The 22729-nt window shown below is 33.6% G+C and overlaps 1 protein-coding gene across 1 annotated transcript; it reads left to right on the forward strand.

Moving 5' to 3' along the window:
- The first annotated feature begins 12727 nt into the window (after positions 1 to 12727).
- LOC144558062 (uncharacterized) lies at positions 12728 to 14227 on the forward strand. Its single transcript, XM_078306765.1, has one exon. It carries the CDS (start codon positions 12728 to 12730, stop codon positions 14225 to 14227), a length of 1500 nt encoding a protein of 499 aa, XP_078162891.1.
- Positions 14228 to 22729: the final 8502 nt, after the last annotated feature.

Consider the following 22729-nt stretch of genomic DNA (forward strand, 5'->3'; position numbering starts at 1 on the left):
CGGATCGAATAAATAGATAAAAGAGTAGCATTGACAGTTTGACACCCTAGTCTCGGAGTCACCACCAGGGACAGTAATTTTAAAATTTTAATTTCAGATTGAGCAGAAGTAATTTTATTTTGAACCGGTTTCAAATGTCTCTTTATTTTGTTTCTGTTTCTAGAATTTAAATAATTGACCTAAATTGTTCAATAAATTATCTATATTAAAATATATTTTAAAGACAAATTTTCCTATTTTTTAAAAAGGGATAAAATCAACGTTTTCTAAGAAATTATGGATTATCAAAAAACAATAATTTTGTACCTATCTAAAAAAAATTACAAAATTTAGTCTCCAAATACATTTTAATACAAAAATCATGTTCAGTAGTTTGAATCGATTGTTTGGACTTTGAAAATAGAGATAAAGATGTGAAGTCTGAATGAGACGTGAAAGATACGAGACATTTGAAAACAATTCTTTTATTTTATAAGGAAATTAATAATTATATAAAACTTGAAAATTATAAAATATAAAAATGAGAACTTTTAATTCATTGAAAAGTTTAGCCTCCTTTTTCCAGTACTACTTCTTAGGGGTGCAAAATCGGATCAGATATGGATATAATAGTGGTAAAACTATATCCGTATTCGTTTTTATTTTTTTAATACGGATACGGATGTTCATCTTTTATAATAGTGAATAACATAATTTTTTTCATAATATATATTAAACTATATAGTATATATCTATTATTTGAATACGGATAATTAAAATTTAAAACCATATTCGTATCTGTATTCGTATCTAATTTTCATATACGAATTCGTATATGGTTGGATAATATCAGACCCGTTTACACCCCTACTACCTCTGCTCCTAGTCACCACCGATGTTTCAAGTAACGGAGAGGAATGTATATCTCTTACTTTTTCTTTTTCCTTTTTTGAAAAAGCTCTTGGGCATGCTTGATTTAATTGAATATAAAAGGTTCATATTACAATCGTTCCCTACAAATAACAATAAAAAAACAAACAGAAAAAAAAAAAAAAAAAAAAAAAACTATTGAACTGAGAGATAATTGCGCACATTACAATTTACCAGTAACTCCCAGTTCACTGATTTTGCGTAAAGGTCTGAAATGACCCCGTATCACATAAAACCATCTAGGCAAACCTTCAATCATCCTTGTAGAGTTAAAAACAGTGAGTTGATAGTATGTTCTCCTATGTTCTCCTAGGTCAGTGCTCGACAATTCGAATCCGCCAAATAATTTGATGGGTTAGTTATTTTGCGAATTTTTTTTATGTGTATATAATCCGAAATTTGATATTTTTTGCATATTATTAAAAATTTCGGTATATAAACCGAATAAGTTTCATTGGCACACCTAGGCTTAAGCCCACAAACATAGATTAATAAATTGAATTTCAAAATTCATCTCTAAGAACAACCAAAATGGTTTAAATCAATCTCTTTTACAAGTGAGGCAATTACAAAGGATTTTTTTATTTTTTATTTATTTAAGAAAAAGGCAAGTGGATGATAAATAATTGTTTAAAAACTTTTAATGCATTCATATAATATTATTTTGTATTTGCTGGATATTATACTGATAAAATGACGAATTTGACATATAAACTCATTTCTTGTCAAATAGACTGATTTAAACAATTTAAATTTATCATTCGAGGTCAATCAATAAATTTTAAGGTTAACCCCATGAACTATTTGGCGTGTAGTTGCTTTACTCCGTGAATTTTGCCACAAAATAATTGGAATGTTAATTCATTTTGAGCGGGTATGAATTCATTAGACGAATTCCTAAATGAGTAGTTTCGGAATAAGAAATATTGTAGTATAGTAATTAAACATGAAATTTCAAATGCTTCACAATTTATAGATATTAAGTAGCAAATCTCTACCTTTTTTGGCGCAGCGTCATGTCAACAATATTGAACGAAGTAGATGAGGTCTCATGTTTAACTAGAGGAGACATATATAAAATATCTCCATTTTTGTATTTCAACATGTCTCTATTGTTTCAATTTTTAATAACAATAATTAAAAATTATATGCAAAAATAAAATATTTAGATTTGATCTATGTTATTTGCAATATATGCACATTAAAAAAAACAATTTTTTTTTTATGTGAATCAATAATTTGAAAAATTGACATCCAAAAATAATCCACACCAGTATATTTTTGCAAGCTCTTAAAAATAATCATACAAAATTGAAATGTCATAATCATTTACGTGCGCATAGAAAAAATAATGTAGATCATATCTTACGGTTTTGTTTTGACATTTAAATTTTTTATTTTGAGTTATTAAAATTTTAAAAAGAAACATGATTGAAGCATTAAAAAAAAATAGAGGCATTAAACCCTTCTGTCTAACTAAACGTGTAATTCATTGATGAAAATTTGTCAAGTTGGATTTTGAATTATTAGACATTGGACATTATTCGCAACTCAAATTGTGTAATTGTCACTTGTCAACATATCTAGCGTAATTGGATTGAGCATCATTTTGCCTCCGTGAAGATAAGGATTTAAGTTATAATATACTTTTTTTATAGCATGAAATGATAGTTAATATATATTTTCGATTGACTTGAATAACATGCATTACCATTTAAATATATTTACAAAATATTATTTTATTAAGTCGTGATTCTCAATTCAATACAAACTAAAAAATATGTGTAAGTTCATGCATGCGATCGGGCGAGTTTCCAAAAAAAATGCCAGGCCATGGATACGCGTTTTCTTATCAATTATCGTCAACTGTGTGCCATGTGCTTCATGAATTTACGGTCGTTTGATCTTTTTTGGAGAAACTTTTGCATGTCAACACAAAAAGTTGCATGAATTTCAAAAGACAACTTCCACCTTCAGTATATATAGTTTTAACTTTGGCACTTAGATATAATTTAACTTTAAGAATTCTCTTCTTGAAAAATAATTGAGTGAGGTTATGGTACGTAATATGAACTAGACTCTATTTTTAAACTGCAAATAGTCGATTTGAACTGTTAAATATGTTTTTCATATGAAAATATATTTACATATCAAATTTTAGATTTTTTTTTAGAATTTTTGTGCTATTTTTAAGATAGATAACCAACATGTCTCAAAAAAGTATCGAAAAACAAAAGAAGTCAAATTATCTAGGTTCAATTTTTTTTTAAAATATCTAAAATATGCAGAATGTACTGGAATCTTTAATAAACAAAAAGGTCCAATTATATATCAGAGTCAGCTAAAGCGTAATTCATATTAATTATTTTGAAAAGAAATCAAGAAATGCTGATGTTGAATATTACAAAATTGCAAATAATCTGCAATTGAGGAGACGGTCGTAAAAAAAAATGATTACATGTTTAAAATTTAGTTGAATGTTTTCATTAGTATTAAAAGTTGAAAAAAATTTGATTCTTATTTTCATATATTTTTAAATAAAGAATTGTTAGACTTCATGAGATAATAACTATTATCAGCGCAGGAGCCTTAAAAGTTCTGAAAATTTAATTCTCAGGATTATGAGGATAAAGATGCATTTTGCTATTAAGGATACACTTGGATAGGAGTTAGAATAGTAAAAATTTGGTAATAGTAGATGAGAATAGAGAAAATAGTGATTTTTAGATTAGTGTGAAAATGGTGCTATTTGGATTAGTAAAAATGTTATTTAGATTGTACATTTGAAATAGTGAATAGCTGCTACAGAGAAAGAAAAGTGTTAATTAAGAGAAAAGATAAATAAGTGGGGTCTCAAATGAATTGTCACAACGTCGAGATGACAGAGGTCAGGGGCGGAACCAAGGCCTGTGCCAGCCTGGGCTCTGCCCCCCCCCCCCCCCCCCCCCCTTGGCCCAGAAAAATATACAGATGGCACTGGGCGACTGGGCTCCGCGATGGCACTCTGGCCCCCCGACGGCACTCTGCCCCCCCTGCCCCCCCCCCCCCCCCCCCGATGGCACTTTGGCGAATGGGCTCCGCGACAAGGTGACGAGGACACGCGATTGAGCGATCCGTCTCTAGTTAGGCCCCCCTATCGATCATTCCTGGTTCCGCCACTGACAGAGGTGGTATCAACTTTGTTATTTCATAACTATGTTGGCAAAAATCCGAGAAGTAAATATTTTTCTCTCTCTTCACACTTTTGAATAGTAGTTATTCCAACATTTACAAGGAATAAAAATAGCAACTATTCTTAATAACAAACATATTTATTTAGATGCACATTGTTATTCTGAATAGCTTCTATTCTTAAATAACATTTATTCTTGACACACCCAAACATATCGGTTGGATTGAGAATAAGCTATTTTTTAGAACAAACTATTTAGAACAAGCTATTCGTCGGTGTTTAGTTGGATTAGAATAGCTAGAATATGTAATCAAACTTGTTTGTCTTATTATAACAAATTATTTCCACAAAAAGTTAAAACAAACTATTCTAACAAGACAAATACCAATTTTACTTTTCTAACTATTTTAAAATTATAATCAAAGATACAATGAATTATCTTCACCTGCTGCTGTTCAAGGATAAAGGAATTAAAGATGCATGCTTGCTATTTATAATTTATATTCAATATGTTCAAACTAAATAGAAACGGAATATTCTTTCAAAAAGAATTATTTTAAATAGAAACGGAATAAAGCGCTAGACCGCCAGTTGTACTATGTGTGTTTTTGTAATTGTTTAAGGTTGGCAGAAAAAAAAAAAAAAAAAATCATACCTCTTAACTCGTTCAAAATTAATTGGAAAAATATTTGTAACTGTCTTGCTCAATTTGAACTCGTTTAAACGAGTTCATACTTGTTTCAGTTTGATTTGTGCTGGCATTGCATGGTTCGTTTCTCGACTCGTTGCAACTTGTAAGAAGTAATGAAAAATTTATTCTCTTTTCCGATCCATTGTTAAAAAAAATGATGAAATTATTTTTCAGTTCGTGATTTATACACGGTTTACAGCCTTATAACATCAAGTTGATGAAAATCATTGATCTATGTCGACTCACAGCACGAACAAACTGTTAACATGTTAGTCCGACCTAACTCGTAATTGGCTCGATTAAAATCAAATTTGTGATTCGTTTTGACATGAGTCCAGTTCGAACTTTGTCTACCTCACCTCAGACCCGATTGGACGATATCAGGAAAGATTTTTCTTTTTTGCGTCGGCTTCGTTTCATGTTTCGTCGTTTTCTCTTTCTACTGGCAACAACGCCGACTAAGTCGATTATTTAATAGCGATGATCGCTCACACCATCACATACTATATTCTTTATATATTATCACCTTTACATATAGCTAATGCAAACTTCAATTCATATGATTACACAACACTTGTCGTATTGGATGAGGAATAAATAATTGCCAAAGGTCGCATCTGTTGGTGTTGTAGATTTAGGATTTTGAGAGAGAAAGAAAGAACAAGAGACAATATTTTAGAGTAATTTTTTATATATTCTCTTTCATTAAAGTTTGTGTACATATATATATAAAATAAACTTACAAATAACAAATAGTGAGATAAGAGACATTTACAAAAATCTTTATTTTGGATGGAAATCTCACCTAAAAAAGAAAAACAAAATGAACAATAAAATTAACAACCAATATAAATTAAATTTGAACAATAGTTGAATTTTATGGTCGGAATAGGCTTGACGATCATATCGGCTGGATTATCGACAGTACCAATCTTTTTTATCTCTACTATATCCTTTGAGATAACTTGCTGAACAAAATGATACTTAATATCAATATGCTTGATCTTTTCATGATACACATGATTCTTCGTCAAGTGAATGACACTTTGACTATCACAAAAGACGATAGTAGTACCACTATGTGCTGAAATTTCTTGAAGCAAACCTTTAAGCCATATTGCCTCTTTAATGCTTTTAGTAATCACCATGTACTCAACTTTTGTGGTTGATAAGGCAATGATGAATTGCAAATTAGCTTTCCAACTAATTGCACATCCACCCAAAGTGAAAACATAAACGATCAAAGACCGTATATTGTCAAGATCTCCCATAAAATCTAAATATGCATTTGCGGTGCCTTTCAAGTAGTGGAGTATCCACTTGACCGCCTTCCAGTGCATCCTATCGAGACATGACAAATAACGACTCACCACACTAACAACGTGTGCTAATATCGGGCCTAGTGAACACCATAAAATACATGATACTTCCAATGGCACTAGAATATGAGACTCTTGACATATCTTCCTTCTCCTTCTCAGTTTGTGGACTTAGTTGCTTGGACAACTTAAATATGGTCGCAAGAGGAGTAGATACGGGTTTCACATCTTTCATGTTAAAACGACGCAACACATTCTCAACAAATCTCGTTGTGGAAGATAAAAATTTTCATTTGACCTATTTCTGATGATCTCCATGCTGAGAATCCTCTTGGCAGTCCCGAGAACCCTCATCTCAAATTCTGAGCTTAATTGTTCTTTCACCTTCTTAATCCCCTTATTGTTCGAGGCTGCAACTAACATGTCATCTACATAGATTATCAAATTCGGATCTACAAAATCTGATATTCATCAAATTCGGTTCTACAAAATCTGATAATCAAACTTCTTGTACCACTCCTTTGGTGACTATTTTAGGCCATACAAAGATTTCTTTAATAAGTACGTGATTCTCTTTACCCGCAACCGCGTAACCTTCTATTTGTTATATGTAAATTGTCTCCTCAATGTCACCATATAAAAAATCAGTTTTCAAAACTAACTGCTCTAACTCCAAATTTCCCATAGCAACCAAAAAAAGCAACAAACAATATCCCTTAACACCTGAAGCATACCCTTGAAAGATACAATTCTTGGCCCTTAGCTCGAGCTTCTCCTTCATTAGTTGGCTCATATATATGTGGCAAACCACTCTCGATTCGTGGTCATGTGCTGAGAAGCAACCGTATCTATCACATAATTCTTATCGAATTTTTTTTTACCGTCCTCAACAAATAGCAAATCACCAACATCTGAGTCGGCTATATTCGTCTCTCCTGAATTGGTACCTTTCTATGTCTTATGTTTGTTTTTGAGCTTGTAACAGAACAACAATGTGTCACTTCTTCTTGCAATAGTTACATGAGATGTTCTTATGCGCACATTTGGAACGACCTCTTCCTTAGTGATGTTTTATCTCATTGTTTCGGCCTCTCTCAACATACAAATCAACCTCTTGGTTACTTCTCTCAGATATGGTCAAGTTATTTTCAATGTTGGACTTGACTAACAAATTGTTCTTCACATCCTCATGGGTGAGTGAAACCCTGCTATGAAACATGGTCTCCTTGAATCCTTGATATGACTTTGAGTAGCAAGCATAGCAAAATAATAGCATTGTCTTCATCCTCCACCTTAATATCAATCATCTCCATGTCATTGAGAATAGTGGTATACTCGAAAACATGAGTCTTAACAGAGGCATTTTCTGTCATCCTCAAAGAGTGAAATCTTTGTTTTAATCTCAATCGGGTTGTAACTGATTTCTTTATAAAGATCTCATCTAACTTCTTTCGAGCATTAGTTGCCATTGTTTCTAAAAGAATTTTTTGAAGTGTTGAATCACTCAAAAACAATTGAATAATTGAGAGAGTCTTATCACTCATTGTCTCCCACTTCTTAGGCTGACCAATTATGGTGGCCTTAACACTTAAATTGAACAAAATTGTTTTCATCCGATCTTGCAAAGCTATTTGTGCCATCGAATTTTTCAACATCAAATTTGATAAATATGGATAAATTTGAACTCATAGTAATAAATATTTAATTACCAAAGTTGTTACCGGTTTTAGCGCACACAGAATTAAGAGAAAACAAATAAATTATTTACTACTAAAAAAACCAAATTGGTGTTTGGCGCGGTTCAGGAGAAAAACATAAAAAAAAATGGCGCGGTGTAGAAAGTGCCAATTTTAGGTGAAACTTTGATTAATCAAGATTTTGGACAACCCAGAAACAAAAGTGTGTCTCACAAGAAAAATGCGAACCAGAAGCGCACTTGCTCCTCTGGTCTTGGCGCGGCTCACACAAGAAGAGATGGGAGGTGCGATCTATGCTGGAGTTCACGCGGTCCACAAGGAGATGTGCTCGCTCTTCACTGTGTAGTGTGTAGTGTGTAGTGTGTAGTGTGTAGTGTGTAGCAATTCATAGAAGAATCGCACTAGAGATTAGGAAATCGTCTGAAGCGCTTGATTCCGCAAACCCTAAAATCACTACGGTGATAAAAATAATTGGCATAGATGAAATTCTAAATGGCAGTGAACGGCAATCGAAACCTTAGTGCCATTGATCGAATTTACGATCGATGAAGATGGCTCTAATAACACTTGTTATAGATCTAGAGTTTTGAGCAAGAGAGAACAAGAAATAATATTTTGAGATAATTTTCTGTGTATTCTCTCTCCTCTAAGTAGAAATACTTAACTTATAAATATAATGAGGGATCCAATTACACATTTTTTGGTGACACCGAATTACACTCTCGATTTTCAAAGTTTTCAAAGTTTAAATAGTCGATCCAAACAGTTCAACATAATGAATATATTAAAATGTGCTTGCAGATCAAATTTTATATTTTTTGGAATTTTTTTACTATTTATTAAGTATTTAACAAAATCGCTATATTCATACCATTGAATTTTTGTACCCATCTTAATAAATAGTAAAAAAAATTCAAAAAAAATGTAAAATTTGAGCTGCAGGCACATTTTAACATATCAATCATGTTGAACGGTTTGGATGGACTGTTTGAATTTCAAAAATATAGAGTGTAATCCGGTATTACCAAAAAAGAGTGTAATTGAATCCCTCCTCAAATATAATTCTATAAAAATAGAAAATAACAAATAGTGAGATAATACATTACAACACTTGCGTAAAGACAAAAGTAATTTTTTTGTCAAATATCAAACGGTGTGAATTATACTTTTATTTATTAGAAAATTGTTTTTCAATCTAATTCGTCAAACTTTTATGAAAACAATCCGTTTGTTAAGCATGGTTTATTGCTACTATCATTATTGGCAATGGATGTAAAGTCCCGGTTTAAAAAAAAAAAAAAAATAGTTGGTCAAGATAGATTATTCATTTATTCGCCTTTTTTTAAAAGCTAGAATGAATGTAGAGTCCTAGTATGCTAATTGGTGACAGTCCCACTTTTCTTTTCTTAATGCTAAAAACTACGTCCGTACTTAATTGTTTTATTTGATGCATCCACATAATTAAGTCGTGTACGAATATTTTGTCAATTTGAACATTTAGGTGTTTACTTTGGAACAATTATAATTGGCGTGTTTATATACTTCTGCAGTACCTCTTTTGCATTCTGTAAGTATATATAATTTTATATATTGGCAATATTTATATTCTCGAAAATATCACGTAGCTTATCAACAACGATAAAGAAAATTGTAGGCCTTCGACTTTTATCTTTTTTCTAAATGGCCTTTGACTTATTCCATCAGAATGGAATCATGGTCTCCATGCAAAGAAATCATGCTTCAAACTAACACCCAATTTCAGTGCACATAAAATTAAATTAACATGAAAAGATATTGAAAATAATTTCTCTGTAGTATTTCTGCCACAGTCCGGATCTTGATACTTGGAGCATGATTAAAACAGTAAGGATATTAAGTTAAGAGTTTAACACATTTAAAATTTTATATGGACAAACTCTAATTATCAAGTGTATTGAATCAGTTGAGTGCCAATATATCCTATAGGCACCGATGAACATATGCAATTATGCATGTCTCATTTCATTGCTGTAGCCATTAATTCCTAATTTGTTCGGGCTTTTCATAGACTGAAGTGGTCTGGCAATTAATTAGAAAAAAAACAAAAAATAATTTGATAAAAGCTGTTTAATTAGAAATAACAGTTTTTTTTTATATTAATTAGGAAATTCTGTTGATCAATGTAATTGCTTATTTACTGTTATTTTGTATTCTGCTGGTAAATTTGAGCATATAAGCTGGGTGTTGTAGGTGTATTATGATGGGTTGTGCTGTAGCTGCCTTTAAAAGCACAGGTGTAATGTTGTAAATTCTCTGATAGCCACTATCAGTTTTATAACAAAAAACTGACCTCCAAAACCAATTATCCTTGTTATATATTTTGATTAGATTAAGAATGAAGATTTTGATTTAGCGGTAAAAATAACACTCTTGGTAAAAGACAGGAAATAAATCTTCTGTGATTTTAAAGGGATCACAGGACCCTGTTATTTTATATCAATCCATTTATCTGTTTAGAGATTCGTGCATAAAAATAAGTGTTGTTGAAATTTGTGCATTCTAAAAAAAATAAAAGGTTAGATTTGGAATCAGGTCCTGCGATCTCTTTAGAATCACAGCAGATTTATTTCCGTAAAAGACAAGTGGTTCCATTCTCTGTTGAAGACTTACCTTCATCTTTTTATATAAAAAATATATATTTTGGTTAAAGACAAAGTAGGTATCCGTCTCCCTCTTTTTTATGACGATTGTCAGTAACATGAACTTAACACATCTTCGTGTAGCTACTCAGAATCAGAGTAATAGAGGGCATAATGACAAATGAATATATAGTTCGGGTTTGGTTCGGCAGAGTTAAAAATTAGTGATTCAGAAATAATTCTAATATAATTCGAGAATGATTCAGTACCACGGGGAAACAATAAAAAATAAAAATCATGTTTTATTTGCGAATAAAACATATAATACTTTTTTTTTATTCGGTGTTCGGTTCGAATACGTTAAAAAAAATACAAATTAAACGTGAATTAAACCCAAGTTATGTTATTATGATAATAAAGGGTAACAGTTCTATTTTTTTTTTTTTTTTGCACTGTTGCGTATAGTAGAGAAAGATTTATGTAGACATTCACTCTTGTACGGAGAGAAAGCTAATGGGAACGTGTTTGCTGGTGCTAGGAGCACCAGAAACTTTTTAATTTTTATAAATTTATCAAAAAATAATATAAAAAACTAGATGAATTGTCTGATAATTTTAATCTCATAAAAAAAACCGAATCAATCATTTATAGTTTCTTTAGTTGCCACACAACACACAGTATGTTATACAGATATAAAGAAACTGAATCATTAATTGATTCAATTTTTTTTAAGTGCGCCCATTTTATATTTTATAAGTAAGACTGTGATAATAATTTGGTTTTGTTAAAATGAATTATCCAGTTTCATATAAAAAATCTCAACAATCCATCTGTTTGTCTGTATTATTTTGATTTTTTTTTATTTAGAATTACGTTAAAATAATTCATTAAAACAAGCCTCCTAAGACTTGATTTTCTGTAACTAGCCTCCACCGATCCCTAGGATCGGTGGAGCAAAAAAAATAAAAACTACACCGGTCCCTAGGACCAGTGGAGGCCCATTTGGCCCTGCCACACTCAGCTGCACGAAAAGCTACACAAATCAACCCTACACCGGTCCCTAGGACCGGTAGAGCCTCAAAACCATCTCTGCACCGATCCTGTGGATCGGTGGAGAACGTAGATATTTCAGGTGCGTCCCGCACCTTTCTTCTTCCCTCTTCCCCTTTCTTCACTTCTCTGCCGCCATTCTTCTTTCATTTTTTTTTTCATTATTTCATTTTTTTCAATAGAATAGAGGACTTGCCATATGAATAGATCGCCACCACCATTGTATTCAGCATCGTCTCCTGATTATTATTGTGAGTTTTTTTTTACTCATATGTTTATATTTAGTGTTGTAAAATTAAAAAATATTTGGAGTTAATTTAGAGTTTAATTTAGTGTTTATTTTTTACTCATATGTTTATATTTTAGTTTTTTTTTACTCATATGTTTATATTTTGAATTTTTTTACTCATATATTTATATTTAGTTTATTTTTTACTCATATGTTTATATTTATTGTTTTTCTGTACTCATATATTATGTAGTGTTTTTTTATATGTTTAAATATTTAGTGTGTTTTTTTTACTCATATGTTTATTTAGTATTTTTTTTACTCATATGTTTATTAATTTAGTGTTTGATTTTTGTTCAGCAAAATGTCACTGCTATTGATCAATGTGTATTATGGTGGTAACCTCCAAAGCACTTCAACAGGTGTTGGTTATGACATAGGGGCTGCATTTACCTTTACTGTATCTGATTCTACCAGTTTTGCTATTATAAAACGGCAAATATACGTTGGACTTGAATTGCTTCCGAGTCGAGTCAAATTGACAATCAGGGTACGTATGAACACAGCACCACCCGGATCGTACCATTTCTCACTATTTCGGATAGAAAATGAGGAAACTTGGGATGTCATTAAACAAACTGCAGCTCAAGTGGCTGGATTTAAGGTTATAGAATTGGTAGCTGAGGCGCACCAGGCTAGAAACCAAACCAATTATGATCCGTGTCCAGATAGTTTGCCTGGAGGTAGTAACACACCGTCGGTTCAGACCGGCTTTGATCCTAACTCGGGCAGTGTACCTGTACCCACCTACACACCTCCGGTTCAGGCCGGTGACGGCTTTTGTGAGCAATCAGATGAAGACACAGAATCTGATAGACGTTATTTTGATGATGATGATTCAGATGAAGAATGGAATGTAGATATGGATGAAGCAGAGGCTGAAATGAACGACCGAGAAATATTGAAGGATTGGCACAACTAAATCTCATTCCTCAATCGAGGACCTAAGCATCCATGTTCCTCATTCCACGATGAATTGTCAATGCCATACGCGGATCGTGCATTTTTTGCAAACCCCCCCAGGTTAGATGAAAAATTTGCTGAAGGTCAAATGTTTGAATCCAAAGCCAAACTAATATCAGAACTTGCTAAATTTCACCTAACCAAAAACACAGAGTTAGATGTGCTAAACAGCAACAGAACAAAGTATAGAGTTAAATGTAAATCTTCTAAATGCAAATGGAAGCTGTATGCAATTGTAGTACCAACAGGTGCATGGACAATTTCCACCAACCCGTTTATCCACACATGTTTTGGCAGTGCTGAAAGGTTGGATAGTCATCAAATGACTTCTAGAGTAATTGCTGATATTATTAAACCGGCTTTGAAAGATGATCTGGAGTTAAGCATTAAAATGGTCAAGCATCTGGTTAAAGTTAAATTTGGGACAGTAGTGCCCTCGTATAACAAGTTGTGGAGAGGTAGAGAACTTGCAATTGCGGACTTGTTTGGGAGTTGGGAGAAGTCTTACGAGGTGCTGCCATCGTTTTTGGCTTCCATCAAAGCGTCTAATCCAGGTACACAGTACCTACTAGAAAGTGAACCATCAACCAAGTTTAATATCAATATTTTCAACCGGGTTGCATGGGCATTTGGGCCATGCATTGAGGCATGGCCTCATCTTCGACCCGTTATCAGTGTTGATGCTGGGTTCTTATCCGGAAGGTATAAGGGTAAACTTTTTATGGCTTGTGCTTACGATGCAGAGCAACAACTCTTGCCACTTGCATTTGCAATTTGTGAAAAAGAGTCTATAGAAAATTGGGGTTGGTTTATGAATTGGTTGCGTATCAATGTTGTCAGACCAGGAAAAATATGTGTCATCTCGGACCAGCATCTTGGTATACGAGGGGTGTTTGAGGCTCCTAATCTGGGATGGTGTGAGGAACAAGGTGAAGCTGTACACCGACTGTGTTCACAACATATTTGTGAAAATATTTGGAAAAGATACCCTCAAAAGTGGATCAAAAAGGTATTCAAGAAATTTGTTGAGAAGAAAAAAATCTGGAGATTTGAAGAGGGGATGGATTTGATTAAGCAAAGAGATGCAGCTGTACATGACTACATTATGAAATTTGGTAAACGGCTCCGCAACTCTGATGCAGAGCCAAAGGCTCTGCATAAGTGGGCACAAGTGCATGATGGATTCCTCAATCGGTGGGGTATAATGACAAGTAATGGCTCTGAGGTACTAAACAGTGTATTTAGGATTGCCAGACAACTACCTGTGTGTGCAATTGTTGATAAGACCTTTTATAAGTGCGTCGACTGGTTTGTAAATAGGCGGGAGGCCGCGATTGGATGGGAGGCAACGGGATTGGATTTTTCAATAAACATTACACAAGTTTTACATCGTCGTAATGAGAAAGCAAGAAAACATGATGTAAGACCAATGTATTATGGCCATAACAACTATGAGGTTATTGATAAAGATGGACTTCTCGAGACAGTAAGTTCTTTATATGAAAAACAACACATTTAGTCATGCTACAAACATTCAAATAAGCATAATTTAAAGGATAATTAAAGTCAGTCTAATTAAAGTTACAATAGTCCATTAAACATAAATTTAAAGCCAATCTAACATTAACCTTACATTAATGGATCCAATCTAATTACTCTTCAGGTACCTCTGCAAAAAAAATTTAAAATGTATCATGCATTATGCAATAAATGATGGATCCAATCAAAAAATTAAAATGTATCATGTTTAATAGAGACACTTACTCAGTCGAAACATGTTAATTCCTTCGTCGGCGCACACGCGGTGGTCCAAGGGCACCAGTCCCGGGAGTGTACGGGTCAGTAGGCTGCCTTGTACGGTCTCCAACAGGTGGATCCCAGTAGGATGGAACATAATCTGCTGTAAGATTTCCTGGATCTGCAGTGGAAGGAGCATAATTTGAAGTGGATGGAGCATAACCTGAAGTGGATGGAGCATAACCTGAAGTGGATGGTCCCATCATACTAATGCCTCCCGCTAGTTCATCGATCATGAACTGAGAAATCTGGCCATGCTGTGTGCCGCTCATGAAATTGTCCCACGTCGAGGGAGGCTCTGGAGCTGAAGGGCGATGGTAATGCTGATCAGGGATATCATCATTCAAATTGATCATGTCCAAGTGCGTAGGGATCCCAGCACTTTCTAGTATGCCTCGGAAGATGTGAATCTGATCAATATCCTCCATAATGGCACGGGCATTCTCGAGCATCAGCTTGCCATATGCCATTTGTCCCGGGATCTTCACCATATCTATTGCCTGCATAGTGAATTGTATCTCTCGAGAAATCTTCATAACACATTTCGAACTGTGACATATTGCACATTATTATTGAAAAATCTAATTTGATTGAAAAATGTACGAACCACACGAGAATGCCTATGACCATGAGGAACATACGCCATTGTTGCAACATCTTCTGTCCGCGGGGGAGGCTGACGTCGTAGAGCTTTCGGATTGTTATCTGATAGATACACCGATCTCATACCACGCGCGTTGAACCAATGCATGTACATATGATGCCTCCCCATGTCATATGGTCTCCGCTCTCTAATTAGTATTGCAGGCTTCTCGATGAACTCACTATGAGTAATCTTCCAACAACCATCCCTTGTTGTGTTGCCATCGTGATGCCACGCCTCTCTTAAATAACTGATCTCATCAAATGGTAGAGGAGGAGGAGACGGGATCTCTTGGTACCTACCAAACTGGCGCATGACTCTATCCGCATGCTGATACTCTACCATCCAGAAATGGATCACGTAACCGCAGCTCATCCAATACCTCTTTTGTCCTCGAACATGTCTCGGTAACTGATCATAGTAATCAACGTATGGTCGCCAGTTAACTGTCTCATCAGCTAGTCTGTCGAAGCTATCTCTATATGTGGTTGTACCACCTGTCAAAAAAAAATATAAATTTTAAAAAACAATTATAAATCTATCGAATTCATCTCGAATTATAAATCTTTATACCTAAGTGAGGGTTGTGTTTCCACAAATGTCGAGTGGTCCACTTCACACCGAAAGCATTTCTCGTATCCTCATCTGCACCACCGAAGGGAGGTGGCTCTTCCCGGGGATTAGGCCGACCAATAGTAAATCGAGTCCATGACCAAATCTGTAACAACAACATCGGACCCACTATCGTGTCTACTCCTGCAAGGCAAGCACGTGACAACTCTCGATAGAGATGTGCGAGTACGGCACCTCCCCAATTGTATTCTTGTGGAGTCTCTAGATCATTAATGAATTGCAAGTACATCGCAGGGACTCCATCCGTACTAGAATCCAGAAACATAACTGACCCGAATAAATCCATACAAAAACCTCGGGTGTACTGTGCAACTCTCTCATTATTGTCTCACTCTTGTAAGGGTTCACTAAATTTGGCCCGCACCCATTTCAGTCTAATCGAATAAGCAGAGACGGACAATCGTTCTTTCGATGTGTTAGGATTATAAATCCTATATTTATATGGCATTGTCTTAATTAGGTTATCGTAAAAAAGAGCCGGATCAGCCCCTAGATCATACTCTAAGTATGGGTTTCAATCAGTATCGCTGGTGCCAGTAATCGGGTCACCTGCAAATTAAAAGAATTATACAATCAACAATTCACCTTAAAAAAATAGTTATTTAAATTAACCGATAAACAACTTTAATTAGTTAATTACCCTTAATCGGTAAGCCCCATAGACATGCAACATCTTCCAACGTCACTGTCATCTCACCGACAGGTAGATGAAATGTATTGGTCTCCGGCCTCCACCTCTCAACCAGAGCACTAATCAAATGCGGATCAATCTTGCAATCATTAAGGCGAGCAATTTGATACAACCCTAATCTCTTCAGAGCATCTTCCATCCGACTGTTGTAAGTAATACGAGTCTTATGTGAATTTATCTGGTTCAATGAAGAGGAAGGCTGCCAAAAAGAAATAAAACATTATAAACCCTTCAAATACTTCATATAATATTTATTTGCAACAAATAATTAATAGATATAATCAAAATTACCATATCACGAACTTTCCATGCTCTGTGGTTCTGTGGTGCTAATTTCAATAGCTCCGGATAATTCACATTATCCATTGACTCTGTTAGAAAATTTGATAAACAATATTTTTGCAACTAATGAGAGTCATCACACATAATTATATAAACAAACATTTTTTCCAAGCATCTGGCTACAATAATCAAAATTTATGTAAACAACATATCATCTAATTTTGATTTTAATAATAAACTTCATGAATATTACTAATTTTATACATTATAATTTTATCTAATTTTAAACTTCATGAATATTACTAATTTTACACATTTATAATTTTATACAGATTATAATACATATTACTAAAAAGTTACATTATACTACATGAATACTTAATTACACAAATTTATTCTACATAAATACTAAATTACACTAAATTAACATCAAATGAACTATAAATTAACACTACATTAGCACTACATTACACTAAATTAAAATCAAATAAACGCTAAATTAATACTACATTAGCTTAAATTACACTAAATTAAAATTAACACTAAATATACTCCAAATTAACACTAAATTACACCAAATACTAATTTCACACTACATTTCACAAAAACAATCTAAAAATACTAAACAAACTAAATTAAATTAGTTATTTATTTTAATTCGGCTAAAATAAAAAAAATAAAAAAGAGGATTTTTTATCTTATCAAAATCGTAGATCTGAAGAGTTTCTAATTCTCTTCGACGATCTGAACATTTTGAAACAATTGGATGGAGAAATGGTTGAGTATATTGAAAGAATAAAAAAAAAAATTAGAAAAACTTACCGTTTGGAGAAGAAGCCTCGGACGGGGGAGAAGAAGGAGAAATGGGTGAGCTGCGGGACGGATTTTGAGAACAAAGCTCCACCGATCCCAGGGATCGGTGTAGAGCTTGCTGGGATCTTCTGTGGCCGAGTAATTGCGCTGAGGAAAAGTGAGCTACACCGGTCCCTAGGACCGGTGTAGTTTTGATTTTTTTTGCTCCACCGATCCTAGGGATCGGTGGAGGCTAGTTACAGAAAATCAAGTCTTGGGAGGCTTGTTTGAATGAATTATTTTAACGTAATTCTAAATAAAAAAAAAATCTATTATTTTTAATGAATTTCTAAATATTAAAAAAATCTTCTGTAGCACGCTCCCACCTAGGCGCTATCAAAAAAGCTCGCGGCTCGTGGCTCGCCTCTAGCTTGCTCGTTCGGTAGTGGACCGAGCTGTTAACGAGCCAGCTCGGTTCAGGCTCGGGCCAAAATAAACGAGCTGAGCCAGGGGTCAGCTCGGACCGGGCTAACTCGGCTCGTTAAGCTACAGTGGATTTAGGATTTAGCCCCGTATAATTTTAAGTCCATTCCCATTTTCAAAGACGCAATTATGCAAAATTGATGTATTTTTGGTCTGAGAAGAAAGGATATGGACTTCAGTTGCTCTTGCTCGCTCGGTAGTGGACCGAGTTGTTAACGAGCCAGCTCAGTTCAGGCTCGGGCCAAAATAAACGAGCTGAGCCAGGGGTCAGCTCGGATCGGGCTAACTCGGCTCATTAAGCTACAGTGGATTTAGGATTTAGCTCCGTATAATTTTAAGTCCAGTCCCATTTTCAAAGGCGCAATTATGCAAAATTAATGTATTTTTGGTCTGAAAAGAAAGGATATGGACTTTAGTTGCTTGAAGATGTGTCTGCTGAACAATTTCTTAAATTTTTTGAATGAGCTTTCTTATTTTTATATTTTTGAATTTGTATAATAGCAGCCCAATAAAGCCTAGCGAGCCAGCTCGTCAGCTCGCGAGCTAGCTCAAACTGGCTTGTCACGAGCGAGCCAGGAGTTTTTGACTCAAATGACCTAGGTCAAACTTGCTCGGTCCAGACTCGAGCCAAAATAAACGAGTTGAGCTAAGGACTAAGGCCCAGCTCGTTTACACGCCTACTCCCACCGCCTGTACCAGTGAATCAGACGTATACAACGCAACAGAGGAATTTGTTTTTTTATGGCAGTTGATCGTCAGCAATTACTATCGCTATCAACAAAAATAAAATATATATATTACTATCGCTACATAAAAGTTACACAGTTATGAACATTTTATCTTATCAAATCCGGACTACGTTCTATTTTTCAATAAGACTCTTTGGTGTGCTCCGTAATTGAGGGGAAAATCCGCAAAAGAGCTATAATAGAAGAGGAAGAAAGTGTTCGGAGGTGAGTGATCTTTACATTCTGATTTGGGGGTGAAGATTGTCGTAAAAAATCAGTACGCATTCACCTCTGCATAGTATGTGTTTACCTCCGCTTCTTCAGTTCTAGAGCAAGTGAAATTTTCGGAAGGCACGGTTCCCCTCCTCACAGTGTTTTCTCCTTCTTCTTCTTCCGCGTAACTCCAATTAGAGCACACCATTAGTAGCTTCTTTTGTAAATATCTGATTGGATTAATTATAGCTCTTTTTCTTTAATTCCTACTAGTAAAATGAGTTTATTATTGAATGTGCTAAAATTTCATGATTGTTTTCTATCTTTTTTTTTTTAATTTAAATATTTGAATATTTGTACAACAAATATGAATGACTAATTTGTCCAAAATTCATAAATTCACGAGAGAAAGAAATCGTGGTTTTAATGATCTGATGATGTTGACTAAAATGATTCCCAAAAATGAATTTAAGTAAAATATATTTTATTTTGTGATTTTTTTATTTATGAATTTTATTTTCTTAATAAATAATTCATGTACTTAAAATTATAATTGTTTTTCAGAATTACAGAGTGTGAAATGAAATTTTCTGTCCATTTGTAATATATAATGGAAAATAAATGTTTCATTTTCTTATTTTTAATATAACCGATGTTGTTATCTAGATAGATTGGAATTTACGTTTACAAACTTTTTGTTTAACGCTTATTAATTTTGTAACGAGTCAATTTATAAATTGATTGATTCTATAATATAAGAAATATTTGTTCCATTTAATTATCATATTTGGTTTAAAAAAACAGATCCTTGAATGACACGTGAGAGCATATGTATTTACAAGTGCATATCTTCCTCCTGCGATATTAATCGAATCTTTCTCTTATATTAAGCACGTAAGTATCTTGATATGCTAACAGCTGTGATTTAATTCGCTAGATTTTAAACGGTTAAGATGACAAAAAGTCTGAATTTAATTATCTGAATACTCGATATATTGATTTTCTCACAATTTCTTCATATAAATATTGCCATAAAAATAATTAATTGATAACATTTCTTTCTTTCCTTTTATATTACTGATGACAACAAAAAAAAGAAAGTAAGTAACATGTTTACTCACTAAAACATTGAATACTTTTGATTACTTTCCTATTTAACGGAGAGGTAAAGACAAAATAGTTCATTTCATTGCAGAAAAATCATAAGTTATAAAAAGACTAATATTGTTAAAGATGAAAATATTTTGACCTGCTTTGCTTCTATTTGTTGTATTTTCTGTTTGAATTCTGAAACGTAGCAAAGTACAAACATGATAAAAGTTTAATTTCTATTAATATGATACTAGTATTATATTAATAAAAGTAAATTATGTGTAAGATATTGATAAAATATATAAACTCGCGTTTTGATAATCTCCGATTGTCAAAAAATTATAACAATTTAATAGATTAAAAATAATTAATTCATCGCCCGTCCTTTTTCTTATGTTAAGATGTTTATCAAAATGTTTTAACTTCCAATTCAAAATTGTTTGGAGCCCAAAGAACTGAAGCGCTAATTTTTATATTACCAAGGTGATACACAAAAAGTTTAATTTCTCAATAAGCAAGGTCTTTTGTGATATTAAGGGCCTCTTCGACTGCAACAACGAAATTATTGTTTACGTGAAAAAAAAATTTACTAAGGACCTATTCGACTGCTCCCCACAAAATACTGTTTATGTGGGAAAAATAAAATTCATTTATACTGAATTTTTTTTTTTCATGTAAACAGTAAATTTCAGTTCAAAAAGTTTCTATTTCCTATTCCCATTATCACTGTGCAACTGAATAGACTCTAAAATTGAATTTTATTTTTCTCACGTAAATAATAATTTTTAATTCAAAAATTTTAAAATCCTGTACATATTCCCGTTCCCTCGTACCGCCGAACAGCCCTAAAGCTTTGACTTGATGCGGTAACCTAGGTTCCGGGGTATATACGCAAAGAGATGTTCACAAACGGATAATTTAATAGATAAACCAGCAAAGTGCAAGTTGGGAATGAATAACTGAGAACGTGTCTTCTATTGTGGAGCCAGCTCCTCGGAATAGGAAACCACTTGGCCACACATCTGATGGAACTCGGATTTCTGACAAATGGGACCACACTAGTGACTCGCTCCTCATGAGTCGCCGGTCTAGCCAATAATATAGTAATTTTCTGTCACGCCTGCATATTGTAACCAAAAAAAGAAAAATAATAATATACATATAATACATTTGTCCTCAAAGAAATGGAAAACTTCGTAGGTACCCCATGAAAGTGATGAAACAACGAATCACTCACCTAAGGTACATAATATTTCTGCTTAGATCCGGACCGTCCAATCAGAACAGCAGGAAATATTAATGAGATCTGGTACAATTTTTTATGTACCGAATTAGTTTGAATTCCGATTGAACGGTCCGATCTAAACAGAAATATTTTATTACCGTATGATATGAACTCTGGAACAACCTCATACTTCCTCTTTACCTTCTCGTATCTCCACGAACAAAGAAAAACAAAAAATGTGGGGCTGTAAGATGAAAAACCAGTGCATTGGATGATGTATTCAGAAGCGGAATCCACATTTTCCAATTGAAGATCAGTTAATCGATTACTCTAAAAGTATTTAAAGTTACACAATCAAATGTTTATTGTTATTTTCATGACACTCATACAAATTACATCCATAAAGATCCGAAGTTTCAATTTTTGATGTTTAAGACCTTTCAAATATCAAAATGAAACTCTAGCTATTAAGATACAAGCATATATTTAAGTCACACTTTTTACGAGAGAGCTAAAGTATTACAAACTTTAATAAAACAAAAATTCGATTAAATTTCAATATATATAATTAAAATTATATAATTTACATCTAATATTTCAATATTTTAATCGTACTATCGAGTGCTTAAAATATGTATCGGGTGCTTGAAATGCGTACTTGTAAATATCATGTTTACAGGGGCAGACCCAAGTGAGCCCACAAAGCATATTATCTGTAATACTATATTACTGTACACAATCTCAGTCGAGAGATGGTTTTTTCAGACCAATAATAGATGCAGAGAGGAGTTTTAAGATTCATACCAAGTTGTGTAAGATTCGTGTAAGTTAAAAACGGATAGTACAAATGTTTCATTTTACACAATAGAGTACTTTATTGGATCTGAATCTAGTGAGTCCGGGTGTCAACTGTCCTCTGGATTTTGAAATTTTGTATAAAATATATGAGAAAAGATAATGTTTCCCGGGCTACAGTCCCCCAAAAATTCCCGTGTATAAAAGCTTTCCCTTTTTAGTTTAGTTCTGACGCGTTTTTAACTGCCACAACTGCCATAATTTCAACTGCTATAATTTTAAGTACATTATGTATGTTTACAGAATTATATGTGTATGTTTATAGAATAATATGTGTATGTCTACAGGATAATATGTGTATGTCTACAGGATAATATGTGTATGTTTACAGGATATTTCAACTGCTATAATTTTAAGTACACTATGTATGTTCACAGAAGGTGGTCCCCAACAGCTGTCACGCGTTTTCGACAGCTGTCACGCGTTTTTAACCACTTTCACGCGTTTTTAACCACTTTCACGCGTTTTTAACAGCTTTCACGCGTTTTTATGTTTACAGAATTTGTTGAATTAGTTTACAGGATTTAGTATTGATGTTTACGAGATTTAGTATTGATGTTTACAGAATTAGTTGAAAATCTCCGGGG

This window comes from Carex rostrata, chromosome 8 (assembly GCF_964058835.1).
Source record: "Carex rostrata chromosome 8, lpCarRost1.2, whole genome shotgun sequence".
In the NCBI taxonomy this organism is placed as follows: Eukaryota; Viridiplantae; Streptophyta; class Magnoliopsida; order Poales; family Cyperaceae; genus Carex; species Carex rostrata.

Excerpts from the sequence above, each read along its gene's own strand:
- LOC144558062 (XM_078306765.1), top strand. The coding sequence starts at position 12,728 with ATGCCATACGCGGATCGTGCATTTTTTGCAAACCCCCCCAGGTTAGAT.